Source organism: Leptinotarsa decemlineata, unplaced genomic scaffold (genome assembly GCF_025532065.1).
Source record: "Leptinotarsa decemlineata unplaced genomic scaffold, Ldec_3_MD MMD2_tig00000505_RagTag_RagTag, whole genome shotgun sequence".
Classification (NCBI taxonomy): domain Eukaryota; kingdom Metazoa; phylum Arthropoda; class Insecta; order Coleoptera; family Chrysomelidae; genus Leptinotarsa; species Leptinotarsa decemlineata.
In genome coordinates, this window is record NW_027412549.1 from 13,509,548 (window position 1) to 13,530,995 (window position 21,448).

The following is a 21,448-nucleotide window of genomic DNA, read 5'->3' on the forward strand; positions in this document are numbered from 1 at the left end:
AATTTGAGAAAATGAATAACAAAATAAAATGAACATACCTGAAAATTAAAAATTCCATATGAAATACTGAGATGCAGTTTCAACAATATGTTCTAGGGAATCAAAATTGATATCAAACAAATATGAAATTGAATTGAAATTATTGTAAATGCTAAAGATGGGTGAGATTCATATGGAATACCTCTATCATGATAGATACCAACAGATTTGAAGTGAATGATATTTAGGAAAGGACCTTGAAACTTTCTCAATTAATGTATTATGGCAATTGTAGAATGGAGACCATAGAACAGAACTATATTCTATTTTGAGCTCACGTAGGCTACAAAAAAAACAACTAGAGCAGATATGCTTGAAAAAGATGTACAATTGCGAATTATAATCATTGTTTCACCTACTTTCGATCTAATGTGGTTGGAAAAATACAAATTTTGATGAAAATATACACCAAGATCTTCAATTGAGTTTCTACGTGACAGTGAAATGGTATGTATCTACTCGATAATTTTACTCGATGACTGACATTTTTCTACTATGAGACACTACTTTACATTTGGATGTATTTATAATTGAGTTATTGTCTAAGATATAGTCTGTATATTTTCTAACTATCGTTGTAATATCTTTGATAGTTTCGACAGGTAAATATAAGAATAGAAGATTGTAATAAAAAGAATCATAGCCATTATAAGATACAAACTGTTCGCGTTGAAGTCGTCATATTTCATCCTACCTGGAATACGGGAGGTTCTATTCTTGAAATGTACGTATGACCACAAGGATTGAGGATTAGATGCTACAGATTCTTGTATAGAATTCAAATGAATATTATATGCAGCTTTGATTTGGTTTTTGAATTCATAATTGTACTGCATATTACCAGTTTTCTTGTATTTCTCGCGTAGTTTACCTTTTTTTTGATATTGCAAATAATCTTGGATGTTAGGAATCTCATGTTAAAAGGTAAGACCTCGTTAGTCCTTATCTCGCACAAGTTTCCACTTCTGAGGGTTGTCGTTCGTAGAGGTGCGACAGCTGGTTAACGGAAAAACAGATTTTAAAACAGACAGATAACATTTGTGATATTTATGTTTGAACACTTTGATAATAGGAACATATGAGTCGATACGATTATATACGACATCATAGAAATTACTAACAGCTGAATTCACATCATCACAATTCCGAAGGAAGGAAAGACCAATCCGTGGAAAGTAGCGCATTATATAATGCAGGATGATTGGCTCCTTTGAAAGTATACTGGTTTTGGTTATCATTTGAGTTGAAACTAGTTTTGCTGATCAAAAACTTTTGAAATCAATAATTAGAGCTGAATGATGAGGCATATCTTCAGGAACCATTGGAGCTCTGTCTCTTGTCACTTCACATTTCATATAGGAAATGATCAGGTCCAAGAGCATATTCAAGTCATTCAAGATATCATTTCATTGGTTCATATTTAAAAAGTTAATCATATTATAGAGAGCATGGGACTAGTTATCAACAGCGGAAACACATACAAAATTAAGAGCATTGAAGTCACCAATTGAAGCAAAATTTTTGGTCTGCCCCGTACTGAATTATAAAGATCCCTTGCTGGATATATGTCATATTTTTCTAGACATAATTCGGGTTATTCATGGATTGTTTTTCTCCTGTGATCCGGTGCCTCACATTCGCAGAAAATATGACGAGCTATCTCTGCCCCTTTGTTGCATTATCTGAGGTTCCCGTTGTATGGCCCTATATTGTTCAGGTGCCCTTCTAATGAACAGTGTCCAGTGAGTACCCTTGAAGTTGATCTGAGCCGATCTCTGCTCAGATCAACTTCACACAGTTTTGTGTGGAAGCAAACGCAATCTTTGTTTCAGGCGCTATGCTCAAAGAAACATCGAAAGTTTGAAGTATTCTTTCTGATTTTTCTCAACTATTATGATGAAAATATACCAGATGGATGCTTTTGAACTGATTATTCCAATATTGGATGTGACTGTTGGTAAGGTATTAGTGATTAACAGAAACACTTATTATGTAACAACTGGGCAATTCAGAAACTATCTATATATCTATATCTGTCTGTCTGTTCATACACATAAAATGCACCTAGAACTATTCAATATTTTATGTTGCCGCGCCTTGAATCAGGGTAGATACTTAAGTAACAATTTTTTATGAACAGGTCCAGACTTGCTCCATTATTGATAATTATGTTTTTTTATATCTTCAGACTAACGAGTATTTTTGAAATCTCAATGGTGAAATAAAAAGAAAAAGTCATCACGTCATCAGATATGGAGGTGTAACAATTTGAATATCTCACAAAAATGTATTCAATGATGTTTTCCAAAATTATCAAAAATTAGTCAATGTTCACTTTTCCATACAATGTTAAAGATAACGATAAATTCTGTCAGCCACATCCAGCATTTCCATATGGTTTTTGATTCCTGATCTCGTATCCCCCTACAGCATGCTAGCGACTCGAGCATCACTCGAGAAAGAAAAACGCCATATTCAGCAGAGAACTGAAAAAAATTGGGACGCGTACGAATGAACTGGCAAAATGAAGTAGAGAAGCAGAGACACCCGTGGGAAATCACTCGATCATTATTTCTGAGCTCCTTTGGTTTAGATCTTCGTAGAAACATCCAACATAGGCGATTCTATGAATTCTCACAAATGGTTATCATTTTCGCTGTTGCATCGAATGTCTTCTCAAACAATTGACAAGAGATCTTTGAGAAAGCAATTGTTTTTGTAATAACTGATTTTGAGAGGAGAATGTGAAAAACTATGTTCATTCGACAAGTTATTTTTAAACGATTGCAAATAAACTAGTAATCAATTTGAAATGGAGCAATATGAGAAATTATCGACACTGTAATTCGTTCATGGTTCCAACTATTTGGTGGGTGAAGTTTCTTCATTTTTTTTATTTAAATGTAGCTGACATTCAGGCAAGTCCTTCTCGAATTATTACTTCTGTATTAACGTAAATATTTCGCACATTTTTGTTTCAATGTCTCTCATTCTAATAAATATTGTCTCACTTCCCAAGTAGAACATAGTATCCATCTCATATTTCCTATTGTATATTAGTAGGGGAGCCCAAGGAGATATCGTGCATTCTGTTGTAGGCATCTACCATATATGTACCCTCAATTGAAAGCCGTGCAAGTAGGGCACCCCGCTCTTTATAAATATTCGAATACGTCAAATTAGGGTATGGTGGCTTGATTTCGAGAGTAGGTACATTTATCGAAATCTGATGGTTGGGGGTGGCGTAGCAGAATAGAAGGGACACACAGTTTGTGACTCCTCTGTTTTCCTCATACTGAATGTTGAATGCCACATGATTAATAAAATAATAGTGCTCAATAATGATGTCCTCACTGATTAATATTAAGTTCCAAGCTGTCCTGCTTTACAACTGCACCCATGATACTACTATTCATCCACATAGTTCTTGGAGATGCCAAAGTTGATACCACTTTGTGGTGCGAGACTGGCATAGGGTATAGTCAAAGGGTATAGATTTGTTGATGACATTTTATCATTTCTTTTCTGATTAGGATTTTTAGTTTTCATAAAAATTTTTATTTTTGTAGACAAAGTCGCTGCACCCTTTGAATAATTTTCATGAAGAAATAGTGTTCCTCATCATTCTCGGAAATAAATATATTTTCATTTTCTTGTTCGAAGTAAATTTTAGTCTCCGATACCAAGTTTCATTTCCAAAATTCGAAACAAGACGTGGATTCATTTCGGTATAGGTACGCCTGAAACTTTCAATTCATTTCCATTACACTTTGTAAACTGCCACAAGTTATGCCGGATAACATTAGGGGCATTGAATTTCCACATCCCTTAGGACTGAACGTTAAAAATCAAATATCTCAAAACGGTTGTTTCCTCATGTAATTTTATTATTTCGATGACTATTCTCTATATCTTTACTTCAAAAATATGTCAACTGACATCGGGTTATGAAGAAAAAACAAAAAGATTTACACACATAAGGTGACATTTTTTGCTGTTATCCAGAAAGCTCATACACTATGACCTTGAATGAATATCCCACACGAAACAATTACCTCTATATGTTGAAACACTTTTTCCATAGATTCAAAATATTTAATTTGAGGTCAATGTATTTTTCTTACCATCTGTAAGTATAATTAAATCGAAACCAGACTATGAAGATGTACACATATACAGTATCGATTGGGAAATAACCGCGATTTGAACTTGCACACATCTGTAATTTTTTATATTCAGTTGATTGTTCATTTGTTATTGGCATAAAAGACTCAGTCACAAACAACAAGGCATATCAAGGTGTCTTTTATTTCATTCAACCCATTCTTCACTCAACTGCTATCGGTATATCGAACATTACAGTACCTGATATCCAACAACATTTTTGTTTTTAAATTCAATGACGTTTCACCTTCGACTATTGAACAGTTTTCAACTAATGAGACTATTCACCTCAACTGAAATTGCTAATTTCAATTCGTGAAATACATTTTTTTACTAACTTTAATGAATGAGAAATATTGGAAAACTATGGAACTGACTCCCAATTATAATCGTCTTATATATTTTGCTCGAGTGAAATTGGTAATTTCCATAAATTGAACCTTATATCTATTAATACTCAATAAATTAATTTTAGTATTTCCATGACTCCTTTCTATATCATCATTTCAAAAATATGTCAACCGACAACGGGTTATGCAGAAAAAATAAAAAGATTGACAAAAATAAATTAAGCTCATCCACTACATGACCTTGGATGAATATCCCACACTGCAGTATATACAGGCCAAACCGGTAGAAATTTTGACTTAAGGCTCCATGAACACGTCTGTTTGGACAAAAAATCTACAATGTATGAACAACTTCAAGAATCAAAATACAAGATAAGTAAAGATAACCTCAAAATCCTACGCATATGTAATGAAGGAAAAAAAATGAATTTCTTGGAAGCCATGGAAAAATCAGAAATATATACCTCTAAACGAGCAACTCGATTTATGTAGGTCTCCACTCTTGAATTGATAAGTTTAACAACCCCTATAATCTTCAGTGTCGAATTTTAAAGTCGGCACCCTGATTCGTTCAACCACTTGTCCTTCCATCTTACCTTAAAACTCCCGATTCAACCGAGTTTTCAAATTTCACATTTTCACATCAAGTTTCACACTTGATATTGGGGTTAAACCCGAAACCGGTCGTATAAATAAAATCAACTAGTGGTAATTCGACAAAAGAGTTTTCATTCATTTCACTAAAGGGATCATGAATTGCCACAAAATAAACAAGTCATCAATCACACACAAAAATGTTTTACTTCAGTAAATGAAAATTATTAGATACTATAGAATAGATTCCCGAATACCAATTATTATTTTGCCCAACTGAAACTGCTACTATTATTCCAAACTGCGCGATAGAATTCGTAATTTAATTTATAATTCTTTAAATATTATATGATACATGCCGCCGTGGTAGTGCGCCCGACTCACGATTAGAAGTCTGTGGGTTCGATTCCCGCCTCGACCAGATATTTTTCTCGAGAGAATTTATCTGGTTGAAGCTGCAATGATTCTGCAACCGTTTTAGGAATCACACGTTGAAAGGTAAGACCTCGTTAGTCCTTAGCTCGCACAAGTTTCTCAACTTCTGAGAGTTGTCGTTCATATGGGGGCGACAGCTGATCAACGGAAAAACAGACGCTCGTTAGGTGTTATCACAGTAATTACTCATTTATATTCCGGAATTGGCTCCTATGTACATATGCTATGAGGCAATCAACAACCCAACTTACTCTTATGAAAAAAATTATACAAAAAATGATATTGCCTTGTTCTTATTTCATATTCCTTGTGGAATAAGTAAATTCTGTTCCTATCATGAGTAGGTGACAGATATTTTAGATATGGGCCTAAGGACTTGTTTTTGAGCAACGAATACTCTCGAATAAAGAGGTCCACTCCCAGAATAAAACTTTGTACTCTCAAACAGGATTTCACATAGACGTAATACACACCCTTTGAATGCTAAACACTCATCTATAAAATGCCCCAAAAATTGTTTTATCACTTCAATGAAGAACTTGGTCACCTAGAAGAATATTCGATTTTGTACATACACTCTAATCATCATTAAAGCTGAATATTTTTTATTCTTTAGGTATCTATCTATTGGACGATCTTTCCACAGAAATGAAGAGAACTCGTTATGATGATACGTGAATCCAAAGTATCATTCAGTAAGTTAGTGTGAAAATCATGTATCAGAAAATGTGAAAAGGAATAACTTTCTCTCAGACCCGAAACTAGCAAAGCAATAAAAATTATCTTACTCCAAGTATGTATATATGAGTACATATGTATTCCCATAATTCTTTTCAGTTTCTCACAACAAATTATCAAAACCTCACTGCAAAGATGAATTGTAGAAATGAAACTGATCTGATTCAACAACTGCATACACTATCCGCCTAATTCGTTGAAAACAACAGAAACATCTTGTTTAAATTTAAAGGGGTATATTCACAGTAGAGGTTGATTTTTGGGAAAGAATAGCTTTGGCTTTTTACTTCTCTTTCTTTATACAAAAAGTGTGGGAATCAACTACTTATGAAGATGTGTAGATCATGCAAAAAATTAACTTCCAGACATAGAGGTATTTTTTTCGTGAAGAGTGGTTTTGAGCCAAAACATTGTAAACCAATCCTCTATTTTACAAAAATATTACATGATTGAATTCTGGAAACTATGGCCTTTCACTTTCGTATTAGAATTATCCTTCAACTAACGGATTATTTGTATCAACAATATGTCTACTATAGGAATTTTGAGAAAATGTTTGTTGAATTAATAAAACACTTTGACGATTTTATGTTTTTATTGAAAGGTATGCACTGTCATCTGCCCTGATCCCCTCGAATATTTTTGCACAACAACTATTTCTAGGAAAGTCACAAATTGAAGGTTATTTTTCTATCCTTCGAGGTATGAAGCTATATCGTGAGCTTTCTGAAAATAAGAGCTGCTGGTGATATACGATATTCAGGTCACGTTCTGAATTGTGATGCCACAAAACAGGCACACTTCGGGGTAATGTATGGCCATTGGAAATTCCTCCGTTGGAGTCGTTCTTTAAATCAACTGCGAGTCACAGGCAATTTAAAATGAGAAATGGCTGTGAATGTTTATCTACAATGAAACTGAAATTTCAAATGGCTAGTTTCGAACCATTGCAATTGGTCCTTTGACAGTAGACAAATATTTCGTTGTTATCTTTCACACATCAGAATATTCTGGTGCATAAAATTACGCCCAACCGTAATGAATCACAACTCTATCAGCAATATCACTTATATTATGATTGTAGAATTGAAACATTAATCTTATTCAAGCGTGGTTTAACTCTGAGAAATCCATCTATTTGAAAAATATATAGTTTCATAATGAAATAGGCAGATAAATATTGTTTAGCTGGTATAGAGATGGTTATCATTTTGTATTAACGATCAGCCATTCGAAATAAAAAAAAAATGTTCATTATACAGAGCTTCTTCCGGCATTTATCATTGTTCTTTGTTCGAGTCAGTTAACACGTCAAGAAGAGTACTTCGACCATGCCACTGAAGATGAATGCCACAGTTGCAGCTGAAACGTTTGGAGATTGTAACCAAAGAAGACCACAGCAAAACCCGGAAACCAACCAAAACATTGACGCCAGCCGTGAAAGCCTAATTCCTATAATACAACCTTAATTTCTTTTCGAGCAACTTAATATTATTGGAATTAGAGGACACATCAATGAATTGATCTGGTCTTTCATGAGCAATATATTATTTATTGCTACAGTACAAGAAAAGTTTTCGAAAAAACTCGAGGTCCTACTCAGATTCTCACAGGGAAGTATACTAAGACAGCTGCTGTTTCTTGCATATATTGGAGGGCACACTATTCATGATATTCAATAGCACGATCCTTATTTCTTACAAATTAATAAGTGAGATGAATATCAAATTAAAAACAGTCATAACAGAATTGTCTTCACGGTACACAATCAATCACCTAACAGTGAATTTAAATAAACTTCGGCGTTCAATAAACAAACATATCATCGATGACATTACGTAAATAACACTCATTCGTTTATTTGATTGAATCCCAGCCATAGGAATCTTGTTTAAATCGAAAGATTATATTTTTAGGAGAGATTAATTTTTAGGATTCAATCAAGTAAGCGAATGAATGTTATTTACGTTCAACCCATTTCGTGACACCAAGTTGTAATAATGAACGAATTGACTGTTTTTTCTTATAATGTTAACCGTATTTGCTACTGAAGAGCCGATAAGGCAAGGATCTTACGGCGAAACATCGGATGTCTAACAGTGATGATGACAGTATTCCATGTACCTAAGTGAAATTTTACTTTTTTCATTAATTATATTGTGTAGGAATCCTGTTAATGATATCTGATTCAATCACATTACGAATGTTTGGAATATACACGAAATAAAGAAAAGTATTCTTCGTATAATTCAGCGTTCACATGAAAGTATTTGTTTCGAAAGTATTTTTCTTTGGTGTTATCCAGTGTTCATATGAAAATAGCTGCTTCGAGAGGGATCTTTCTTCCAGTTTGTCTCTGAAAGTTACTTCTTTGCATGATCTATACATCTTTATACAGAATTAATTTTTGAAATTTATGGCTCCTTCCTTTCTTTGAAAGATTCCCACATTTTTTGTTTCAAGATGGAGAGGTAGAAGGCCAAACACTTTTTTTCCAAAAATTAATCTCTCCTAAAAATATACCCTTTCATTCCGATCATTTTATGGTGTGAAGCTATTCAACTAGGAACTGATTAATACAGTTTATTATATAAAGGGTTTTACAAAAACCGCGACACGTGTTTCGTTAAACAATAAATTTCTCAAGCTATTGTAACTAAAGGTTACTTCTGAATTAGAACCGTTTTATACTCTAACTTTCAAAATGATGAATTCTATCTGCATTGATACCTCACATCCCGTTACTCAGATCAAAACCTTTTTCTGTTCCTTATGACAATCTCTAAGTATGAGATATTTGTTAGATACGTCGATGAATTACAAAAAATACAGCTAGCTTATTTGCTGAATAGTTGTCTGAAGTTATTCACTTCCCTCATGAACGGAAGGGAAAATTTATTGATATCAATACAAAATATTTTCAACATACCCATATTACTTCGAGAATTTAACAATTTATTAATATTGAATAACACATAAATAACTTTCAAATCCGAGTTCGACATAAAATATTCGAAATGGAAGTTGATCTAGAAACAATTCATAGAGAATGTTAAACAACAAGATAAAAGAAAGAGTATCAATATGATATTTCATTTACAAGATATGTTTTCGTTTCCCAGAAATGAAAATATAGATTTTGTCAAAAACACTCATTTACGTTTCTTCATCAGGACTATTCTGAATATCTTCAACAACCAAAGTTTCAAAAAGTTTCTGAATATTGTTTACGTGACAGTTCAGATACAAATATTCAAATTTTTATATTCGATCTACTCACTTTCTATTTCAGAAATAGTAATTTCATTAATGAAAATAAGAGTATCATCAGGTAATATAAATTGTAGGAGTATATGAACCAATTTTGTAATGCAATATTCATCAAAACATATACCTATATCAGCTTGTATCTGAAAGAAGTATCCGCGTATACGAAAGAATTCTATTTGGTTCTTTACTTTCCCAACGCTATAAATGTTTGTATGAAGATGGAGAAGTAGTAAGCAGAAAAGTTTTTTTTCATAAAAACTGAGCTCTCCTATGAAATATATTCTTTTCAACTCACCTATGAGTTTTTCGAATTATTTTAAATTGACTCGAATTTGAATGACGTTTCAAGTTTTCAATGAAATTGTGCAATAAAAACCCAACATTTTTTTTTATTTTGGTTGAAATAACACCATATACTATGTTTATCATGTCATATTCAGAATCTTTGAAAGACATGGCCTTAATATGTTTAGATAAGTGGAAAATATTCTTACACTGATAAATCAATATAAACACAGCGCCATATATATATATATATATATATATATATATATATATATATATATATATATATATATATATATATAAATATATATAATATACAGTGCTAGTCAAAAGTCCCCTCCCCCCTCGTATCTTTGGAACGGGTATACTTATAATAATATATAATATAGACATATTGCTTTCTATTAATTACATAATTCTGAAACCAATTATGAACTTAACCTCTGATACCTATATTATGCATTATTTCCAGAAGAATTTCATGGTCCACAGTATCAAATGCTTTCTTTGGGTCTAATGAAAGAACTCCACATTTTTTGTTTGGGTCTATTCTAATACTGCCGACTCTGTGTCACAATATTTTCGTATTTCGTATATTTCCGTATTGCCCATCATATAATAATTTTGTCTTTCCAAGATATTCAAACAATCTAGAATGTACTGAGTTTTCAATAATCTTAGATAAAAGTGGTAAAACTGAAATTGGTCTGTAATTCGTCATTTGGTCTATTTTACCTGCTTCAAATAATGGTTTGATTTTGACAATTTAGGCATTATTAGGTACCAAACCTGTTGAAAAAGAAAGATTCAATAATTTACTTATAAGTGGTGCTAATTTTGATTAAACTTTTTCAACAATTTTTATGGAAATTCCATCAAATCCTGGAGCTGTTTTTGAATCGAACATACTGATTATTTTTTCTATTGCTTCTGTTTCGGTAGGCTTGAGATACATAGATGATAATTTTGATTGAACTGTCTTGAGTGGGAATAGGACTGTCTTGAGGGGGAATAGGAATACTAGATGATGAATTTGTACCAACAGTAACAAAATGATTGTTTGAACTTTCACAAATATCTTGCAGATTTTCAATTTAGTTTCCATCAACGGATATATATTTGATTTCATCATTTACATGGTTCTTCTCATTACAAAGCATTTCGTTTATTGATTTCCAAGCGTACTTTGAAGCAGGGTTACTGAATTTTTCTTCATATTTATTTTTGCCAATCCGAACACTTTTTTTACTAATCTATTATAGTGATCATATAAATCTGCTATAAGTTGATTGTCAGGATAACGTTTCTTTTTGTGGTGAAATTTGTCACGCTGCTTCATTAATCTTAGATGATCTTCACTGAACCAGAGTTTGGAATTTTCTCTTATATGCACTGATTTCTCTGAGGAAGTATTCATAAAAATGTCTGACATTTGATCATATAACTTATTTAGGATCATCGAACATCTCCCAGTTATCATTGAGAGAATTTAGATTTTCTTTAATTTCAATTTCGTTGAAAATAACAATTTTTTTTAATCTGGTGTTTTCTGGAATAATTTTTTTACATATATATCAGTTATTATTTTATGATCACTCAATTTATGATCCGTTATTGCAATTTCACATTATGACATTCATCGGCTATATGGAAAATTTTCTGTAGATGACGTCATCGTAAGAGGGCTTCTTGTTTTAATTTCTTTCTGAAGGTTATTCTTGTTCAGGACAGAATATTTCCAACCATGGCACATATATGACCCGGATAGTACCAGTGATGAAATAAACGGCAAATCGAAACACCCCGTCTGGTATAGAATCATAGATTTATCGCTTCTGAGCTTTGGTATCATCTAGTTACCTTTTTGCAGTGGAACACAGACTGAGATTGAAAGCAAATTCCCTCACGGACTGGTTAGTGATAGATAGATAGATAGATAGATATTTATTCATGCCATTACACAAAGTGTTTTTACATACGTCAAATCAATAATTTGATAAACTCAAAAGAACACACACATACATGTACACCAGACACACATAACTCATATAGGTATATACACATTTACACGTACATAAATAGAATTACACTATTAATTATTAAATTATTATTAGATACACCCTATGGTAACAGTAACATTACATCCATCAGACTTCGTAAGATGTACATACTTATCTATTTGAATATAAAAAGAAATCAAAGTATTCTTTGAATGGGTAAAAACTTTCCGCAATAATTTTTTTTTGATTTTAATTTTGAATCGATTCATATTCAGGGCTACGTCTTTGAGATCAGTGGGTAGATCATTGTAAAATTTTATTGCCAGATATCTGTAAGAGTGCTTAGTTTTGGTTACTCTTGGTTTAGGCAATCTGAAGTCCATTCTCTTTCTAGTGGGGTATTTATGTATTTCTTCATTTCTAATCATATTGCCTTTGGAGATTTCCTTCCTCATGTAGATTGAGCATTCATATATGTATAAAACAGGAAGGAAGTGTTAAAATTCCAAATTGTCTAAAAATTGGTTTACAATGTTCATTGAAACTTTTCCCAGCCATTATCCTGAGTACTTTTTTTTGTAGGGTAAATATTTTAGCTGAGTGACTCGACGATCCCCATACCATTAAAGCGTACGTCATGTGTTTCATGATCGTAGTTCAACTTTTCTATTGATTCCATGACGTTTCTCAGCAATTTCAGTCACCTATATATGTTCAATATTAGGTTGTTTGGTCCCTTTTCATGAGTATACTTTGAACTGCAATATCTCAGTGAATACTTATTCAATGAACCTTTTTCCTGAAGTACGAAAAATCACTCACCAGCAGCGCTAGTAGTTAGGTAGGGACAAACACTGCCTTCATATAAACATATGGTAAAGTACCATTAAAAAAGAATGTTTTTAACACAAGAAGATGTTCCTGGAGCAAAAATAAAATTTGCAACTGTAAAGGATAACAATGTTGTAACATTAAAACGTTGGCTTGCATGCCGTAATTTGAAAGTAACTGGAAAAAAAGTGAATTAATAGACAAGTTAATATACAGACTCTAGTAAAAGAGTAGCGGTAGATTCAAACTGTAATAAAAGAAATTTAAAATAATTATGAATTTCAGATTTATTTCCGAGTGAAATATGAATCAAATATAGATGGTAGTGAAATAAATTTAATTGAATATAATAAATGAATATAGTTTAATAAACGATTGAGGTTATATCTCATTCTAATCAATGGCAATTAACTATGAAAGTTTACTATTCATTTCATGTTTAGAGCATACATATGAATATTTATTTATTTTTTGCACTGTTAAATCCTGTCTTCTCGAACCATGTATCAATTTTTTACATCTAACCTTATCATTATGAGGTTTTATAAATGGTATAAAAAACACGTTTTCCTCCGGGTATCGATTATACAACGTACAATTCGCAAAACAGCAATGCTTTGTTGGCATTATACCAGCACAAAATGATTTTTATATCAGATTTAAATTTTCAAATAATAAATTAATATTACGTAAATAACACTGTTTTACATGTGAATAGTTTATGTTTGTCTCTACTACTAGTGCTGCCTCTCGTGACACGATCGCTGTACTATTCCCAGGAAAAAGGCTCATTCTAACGCCATTTGAATCAATGCACCTTTGCCAAAGTGTCTGGGCCTGAAATCGTTCATCGACATTATATAGCGAGCTGAAAATAGCCAAGAAATCAAAATTTGGAAAAAAAATGAACAGCATCAATGTATAGAGTACAAAATTCTCTGTCGATCAGTATATAACAACATGCAGTAGATTAAATATTCCTCGAGATATGGAGATACAGAAATACATTACATTCAAACGGACAAAACTTTTGAAACAACTAAATATTTGTTGTTTTTTTTGTCTTATAGAGATTCATTATCAGTATTAGGTTCAAATATAAGAAAAGGCATTGTTCCACCATGGATCAGGAGAACCAGCGAAATAATTGTATATTTTCTTCATTTTCTATAATTTTCACCTTCATCCATACTCATTTTTCTCAAGCAATATACTATATTCAACATTCTATATCGTGTTGGTCTTGATGCTAAAATTTCAACTACTCACTATCTACCTACACGATCAATAAATAATAATGAAATCCTAGAACATTTCGTCACACTTTATTCATACGAAGCGAACCTAATGATATATTACCGTCATATTGTGTTACGCGATACATTCCCTCGCTTTATGGATTATTTTGCATTATTGAAGAATATTCATTCGGAGCAATATTTTTCATTTCCCCAGAAATTTGATTTTAAAAAAGTCATTAAGGTTATATAGGTCATGAATTCCATTAATATACCTAATGTATACAGTGTTCTTCCATAAACCTGAGTGAACTGTTTGGACGAAAATGGCAGAGTATATGATATAGAATTTTACGTTCCCAAATAATATTGGTATTGAGTTGCACTTACATGATAAACACTATTTGCGACATTGTGGATGACGATTAATTCGAATTCTCATCAAATGTCCATATTAATGTAATTTTACATAGATTCTATTGTATCATTTACATTTTATTGATTTTTATTCAGTCATTTGTGAACAAAAAACTCCTAGTTTAACCACATTTGATACATACGAAAGTTATGAATATATTTCAGGTCCCTTCCTGAAAATAATATATTATTGATGTTATATATCGATCTTCATCTTGATTGGTTCACCTTAGCGTATTTGAAGTAACTTCCAGCTATTTTTCGCACTTTTTAGCAGAACCTTCTATTTGAAACTCCTATCATGTTGGTTCATTAAAAAACTAGTCCAGCATCTTGGGCGCCCCGCCATATTGAATATGCAATGACGTCACTTGCTAACTGTGTCATTTATTTCAAACCCATATCATATGGGTTACTGTGGAAATGAAATCGCCATTTTGTAATATCCGCGGCATATGGATAGTCGCGCATCGTCGTGCGAACCAAAAGTGTGCCAAATTTCAGCTTAATCGGGCTCTGCGACAGGTGAAACCAAGTAAGAGCTTTTGAAATGAGATCTGATTTTACTTTGATTGATTAAAACACACTTCTCCAAATTCAATTCTAGGTAAATATTTTCGCAGCAGTCGGTCTTGGCACTCATATCATTTCGTGTACTCAAAAAGGAGAATATAACGAAGAGTCTGAAAAAAGTGTTGATCTCATTTTTTTCAGATGGTGGTGGGCGCGGAGAGGAACGAATAGTGCCTTTCACATTTCGAAAATTTAACAGCCTGATTGAAAATTAGAACTAGTAGAACTACTGTATCTTCATAAATGAACCATATCTTTTTGTCTCTATTCATAGGTACTCATTTCTTATTGACTTACTTGTGATTGAATAAATAGTTATGATAGCCGTATCTCGTATCGCACCTCATGAAATACAGGTCTATTTGAGGATTCCTCCAATTATAAACAGGCGGGTCAAATCGAACTTTCCGATATTCTAGTGAATTATCTGGTTATCCAAAAATTAATATTTTCTGTTTTTGTAAAAAACCCTGCTGAAGATTTGAAAATCTAGCCCCTGTCTCTGCATTTGATTATTTGTAATAGGCTTGATGACTTTGATGAATGTAATATCGCAAACCTCTCAACATTTTTATTATACCGGTCAGTAGTATCGTCAACTGAAGTACCAAATCAAATGAAATAGAATCGAATTTAGGCATTGAAATGTCTGTATTGTGTTGTATCAGTGATTCAAATAAGAGTTCTTTATGTACATTTTATGAGAAAATATGACAATCCCCAGACAAGAAACTATAATGTGAATTATTTTTTTTCCGTTAACCAATCATCGCACCCCTACGAACGACAACCCTCAGAAATCTAAACTTGTGCGAGCAAAGGACTAACGAGGTCTTACCTTTCAACGTGTGATCCCTAACACTTAATATAATCACCAGAAATAGAATTTAAAACTCATAGAGGAAACAAAAAAAATTTTGATATAAATTTAGTATATGCGTGTATAAGAAAAGATATAGATGGTATCGGAACTGTTATTCAATGCAGAGAATTTATTTCTTTTTTCAGTACATGTCAATTTTTTTTGAGTTTTCGATTATGAATCGCTTGAGGATATTATTAATATTTTTCATTGTCTTCAATGCCACTGCCAGTAGGTTGTACAGTTTTGAACCATAATAGAACACGAATTTTTGTTTATGGCTTTTCTTGTACGATGGTATTTTAATTTTTGAATTTTCGTCTGGTCTAGTTCTCACTGTTGTGAGAGTTACACAGTTGTTGAATTTTAAGAACATCCGAACTAGACATTGGTAATTATATAATGATCTTATGTTGAGTAAATTAGTCTCTTGAAATGTTTGATCCATTTGATCCATCTATCATTTTCAAAAAATTGAGTTTTGTGTTATATTCGTGAGCTTTTGATGTGGTTGATGAGAGTACCACCAATGCTGTTATCTCATTATGAATTCTGTCGAAAACTAATATATTATAAACTAGCGGACCCGGCGAACGTCGTTCTACCTAACAGTCAATGAATGGGCAAATTTTGGACTTCAAAATCGATACTAAATAATTAAGTGTGATAAAATAAATGGTATTGGTATATAATGAAATAAATGAGAATTGGTAGTAAGAGTGCCCTCTTCAGTTAAGCATCCTGTGAGCTATCAGTTGCGTTTTATTATAACACGTCACTTTTATCACTGATGTTTTCCCCTTGCCCATGTTTCAATACTCATTATTCTTTTCCCGATGAAGACAAATCTAAAAAGACAAAATACATCAAAATTGGTCCAGCTTTTCTTGAGTTCTTTTATTATTGTTATTATCATTATCAATATTATTTTCATTGATGAAATATCATATTTCAATACTCATTATCCTATTCACGAAAAAGACAAATCGAAAAACATAAAAAATTGGTTCAGACGTTCTTGAGTTCTTTTATCAATATTATTTTTATTGATGAAATATCATTTTCAATACTTATTATTCTATTCACGACGAAGACAAATCGAAAAACATAAAAAATTGGTTCAGACGTTCTTGAGTTCTTTTATCATTATTATTTTTATTGATGAAATATCATTTTCAATACTTATTATTCTATTCACGACGAAGACCAATCCAAAAACACAAAAATTATAGAAAGTGGTCCAGTCGTCCTTGCATTCTTTTATTATAATTATCATTGATAAAATATCCAGGCATTTACCATCAACACTTTCTGTCCAAATTATTTTGTTCAATTTAAGTTCATTAATATGCGGCTCATCAACTGAATTGAGTAAAAAAGCCACAAATTTTGTTTTTTGCACATTCAAACTCAATAAATCATTATTCAGACCTCATCCCAACTTGTACCAGTCAAGATCATGGCCGTATCGTCAGCATAATATACTATATGGCATTCAAATTTATCAATCTGCGTCATTGCCTTTATGTGCGCAAGAAAAAGGATCCGGCTAAGTACTGTTTCCTGAGGTTGTAATGTTGCACTGAGCTCCTTATTAACTTCAACATATTGTTTTTGTTCTTTCAAATAATCATGCATCAGTTCCAAAGCATGACCTCTAATACCATTATCACAAAATTTTTTAAGTAGAGTTTCATGCGACACAGTATCGAAAGCCTTTGTCAGGTCTATAAATATCCCAAAACATTTCAAACACTTGTTCAAAGCCTCCACTGTTTATGTCACGAAATCGAGCACGGTCAAGTCAGTATTTGATTTGTTCATGAACCCGATTTGTTGTTGTGTTATACTGAAGAAATTTATTATTTGATTTCTTACAGATTGTTCGATTGGTTTTGCAAAATCATTGATGACAGCAACTGGTAATTGCACATATAATTTTGACTTTGCACTGCGACGGTATATCACCTTCTTTTTAATACTTCATCAAATGAACTAGTGATTTTATCGATGACATATCTTTACCTTCTTATTCCTATAAATCAAGCTGGGTGATGATATGATGACGCGTTACTGTTTACTCCTAAATCCAGTCATGATTGTTGCAATATTCATGCTCATGCCGGACATTATGAAGGAATAGACCGAAACATGATCTGATAGAAAAATAATGAGACTCACCTCAGAAGACGTCAAGTAACATAGTCTTGAATCGGCACTTTCAACAGACGCTTGTTGAACTATTCCATATCTGGAAGACTCCCTATCACTCATGTAATCAGACCTGAGACTGTCTTGTCTGTCAAACATGCCTCTGTAAGAGGAAGAAAAATGAAGTCAATTAATTAACATTTCACTGACGAGAAACATCATGCATGAAATATCAATATCAAGCAGAGATTAAATACGAAATCAAACAATAACTATATCGTCAAAAATACACCATCGATAGTGATTGATACAGATCATTTTTGGTTTGTATTATTTTTCGAACTGAGCAATTGATTCAGTGCTTAGGACAATCGAAGGGATTTTTTCACCAGAACATTCAATATGGAATATATTCGTCTTCGATACTGAACGTTTTGTACTCACTTGGAAAGCTCTGCATTGAGCTAGACAGATTAATTAGATTTTCAAAAATTCATGAAATCTCATCCCCTTCTCATTCAAACATTCTAGAACAGCTGTAGAGGGGGTTCTATTGTTATTTGTGTTTTATTCCACTATTCTTTCATTTCAGGTTATTTTTGCTTAATATAATTGTCATTTTCAGCTATTCATTTTCATTTCTCCTTTTTTAGCTATTTCAGGGATTTCAAATCATTTTATATATTAGACAAAGTAAGTTCGAACTGGTGAAATTCATCATGAAACATTGTCAATCACCTTCAAACAAACCTTTCATTATGCAAAACACTGTACCGTCACATAAACAGCAATAATAACATCATATTCTGGAAAATCCTTCAAGTCCAAATGGAATCAAGTAAGTCACATTCAAGATGCATAGAAACATTGGTGTTCCTATCGATTTTCTTTTGTTTTGTCGAAAACTTTTCACGAGACAAATGAGATCTACAGAACTTTGTAAATACTTTGACAGATGGCGCAAGAATCGAAATCTGTTCAGATTCTCAAATTATGGACAATAATGTGAAAAGTCTTTCGCCTGGTATCAAATAATTTCCAAATGTAGATAACATTAATAATGTAAATGCCAACTTGATATTGTCAAGCAGTGTGACTTAAGATTGAGTACACCTTAAGTCACCTCTATGAATGGAATGCTGAAATTTATTGAATCTCTTAATTATTTCTTCATCAAGCGTGCTCTAGTTCTTCATCAAGTGTGTTCTACTTCGAGAATTTTTGACATTTTTTTTTACATGGGAAAGATGTCTAAGAAATCAATCAAACCAGGGATATCCTATGCATCTTGGTCATATTGGTCGACAGATCTGCGTGAGATCTGCGCGTGTGAGTCGCCAAGCCAGTGTAGAGGCATCTTTGGGCCAATCAAAAGAACTATATATTGGCCACTCAAAAAACTTGGTGAGAGCCTCTTGTTACGAGTATATCGATTTTCCGGTGCTGCCATCTATCGTAGGATCATTTAAAAAGGCTTCCTTTCAGTTAGATAGTTTGCCTGTGTTAAAAAAAAGAAACTACAAAGAAATAAAGTTTTATTCATTTCAGTTATTGATCTACTCCACAATACGAGTGAATCTACTGAAAAAACTTTTCCAACACCAGAACAAAATTACGGTCTCTCGACGCGTGTTTTGCTAACCAAGTTAGCGTCCTCAGAAAGCATAATGATCTCCTGAGGACGCTAACTTGGTTAGCGAAACGCGCTCGGCCACGAGTGGAAAAGTTGGAACGGAATTAGTATTTACTTGCCTCAGAAGTTGATTCAAATTGCAAACGAATCTTTTGGAAGTGAAAAGGTCACGGTAATAGTTTCTTCATATTTCTCTACAACGCCAAACCATATTTTTGTGACGTAAAATAAAAAATCTTTCAACATTTGTTAACTACAACTATATAGATGATTATTCAACATCCTTAAACAATCCAGGTATTTGATTACTTCGAAGTTATTGGTTTCCTTCATCTTTTTGTTCCTGCTTATTCTTACGTTACTCTATTTTTTAATTGTCATCAATCTCATCACACCCCAAGAAGTCTCAACCATAATTCCAAAACTGCATAGGCTTTCTGGAGTACTTTTTTTTTTGGACAATTATAAGCATTACAGGAAACTTCTCAAATCGCTCTGAGAGCGGTGCCTGTGCGATTCATTTTGGATTTGAAACACTGGAGATTGAATCCATTTGGAAAAACGTTTTCAAAATCTGTTTTTTCCGTTAATTAGCTGTCGCCCCCATACGAACGACAACTCTCAGAAGTTGAGAAATTTGTGCTTGCTAAGGGCTGACGAGGTCTTACCTTTCAACGTGTGATTCCTGACACGGAAGTTTATTTCACAAAAACGCAGTTCTCCAAATGAAAGAGTTCTTAAACAGTGAAATTCGAGGTGTACTGAGTTGAACCTCAAAACGATGAGCAGCCACAGTCCATCGCGTTTTTCTGATATGTACCGCTCTTGGTGAAATCAAATATGCCAAGTCACTTGAACACTTTCCGTGAAAGTATTTATAAATGAGAGTCAAATCTCCAACCTTTCTTCAATTTTACAGACTGTCAAGGTTGCAAGTGATGTTCGCGTCTTTTATCAGGCGAATGGCTCTCTTCTGGATGGAATCCAGCAGCTTCAGGGTATATTTAGGAACGGAGCTCCATACATGAGAACAATACTCCAAATATGGTCTGATCTGAGCTTTATAAAGCATCAAAAGTTGCTGAGGTCTGTACAGATGTCTGGTTCGGAACAGTGTTCCGAGATTTTGAAAAGCAGCCTTTGCAATTCCAATGATATGATTGTGCCAAAAATTTTATCGAAGCAGAAAGCACAATTGCCTATCCTGACATCTATACATCCGGTTCGAAAACATTTATCTTTTTGGAGAAAACCAATGCCTGTGTTTTTATGGTTACTTTCACCCCAATTCGAAATAACTTCTAGATCATCATTAAGACATGCACCAAGAGGTTCCTGTTGCCGTGAAAATGTGAATCAGATGCCGATGTCCTGGAATCTAAATGGAATGACGAGACAAGGGTGCTGTCGTCAGCAAAACAATATATTGGATTCTTGGTTTTTCCCAATAAGTCGTTGATATACAATAAAAATAGGGTTGAAGCCAATATAGGTACCTTAGGAACACCAGCGTTGATGGTGAAAATATTTGAGGGATATCCATCGACGCCGACTTGCACGAAACGATTCTCAGAAAGCTACCGAGACACACACAAATATGGGTGACGTACGATAGAAGATCGCCTGTTGATCTTTTATTTCAAAAGCCATATTGATGATCACTCAAGATATATTCAAGAGATATCAAATATTCAGAGATATGGTCATTTTCGGCTTCCTTCATGATTTTTGATATAACTGATAGCAAAGCGACTGGTCTTTAGTTATTTGGAATATATCGTTCGACCTCAACGTATTTTTCACGACGCGTATTTGTTTATAAATTATTCATTATTGTTATCAGTCTATGGATGAACCGAAACGAAACG

At 33.1% G+C, this 21,448-nt stretch overlaps 1 protein-coding gene across 1 annotated transcript in view; it reads right to left on the reverse strand.

Moving 5' to 3' along the window:
* Positions 1–21,448, reverse strand: part of sif (guanine nucleotide exchange factor still life) — a 653,408-nt gene that overhangs the window by 505,017 nt on the left and 126,943 nt on the right. The window contains 1 exon segment of the mRNA XM_074173996.1: positions 17,978–18,110. Coding sequence (XP_074030097.1) covers positions 17,978–18,110 — 133 coding nt within the window.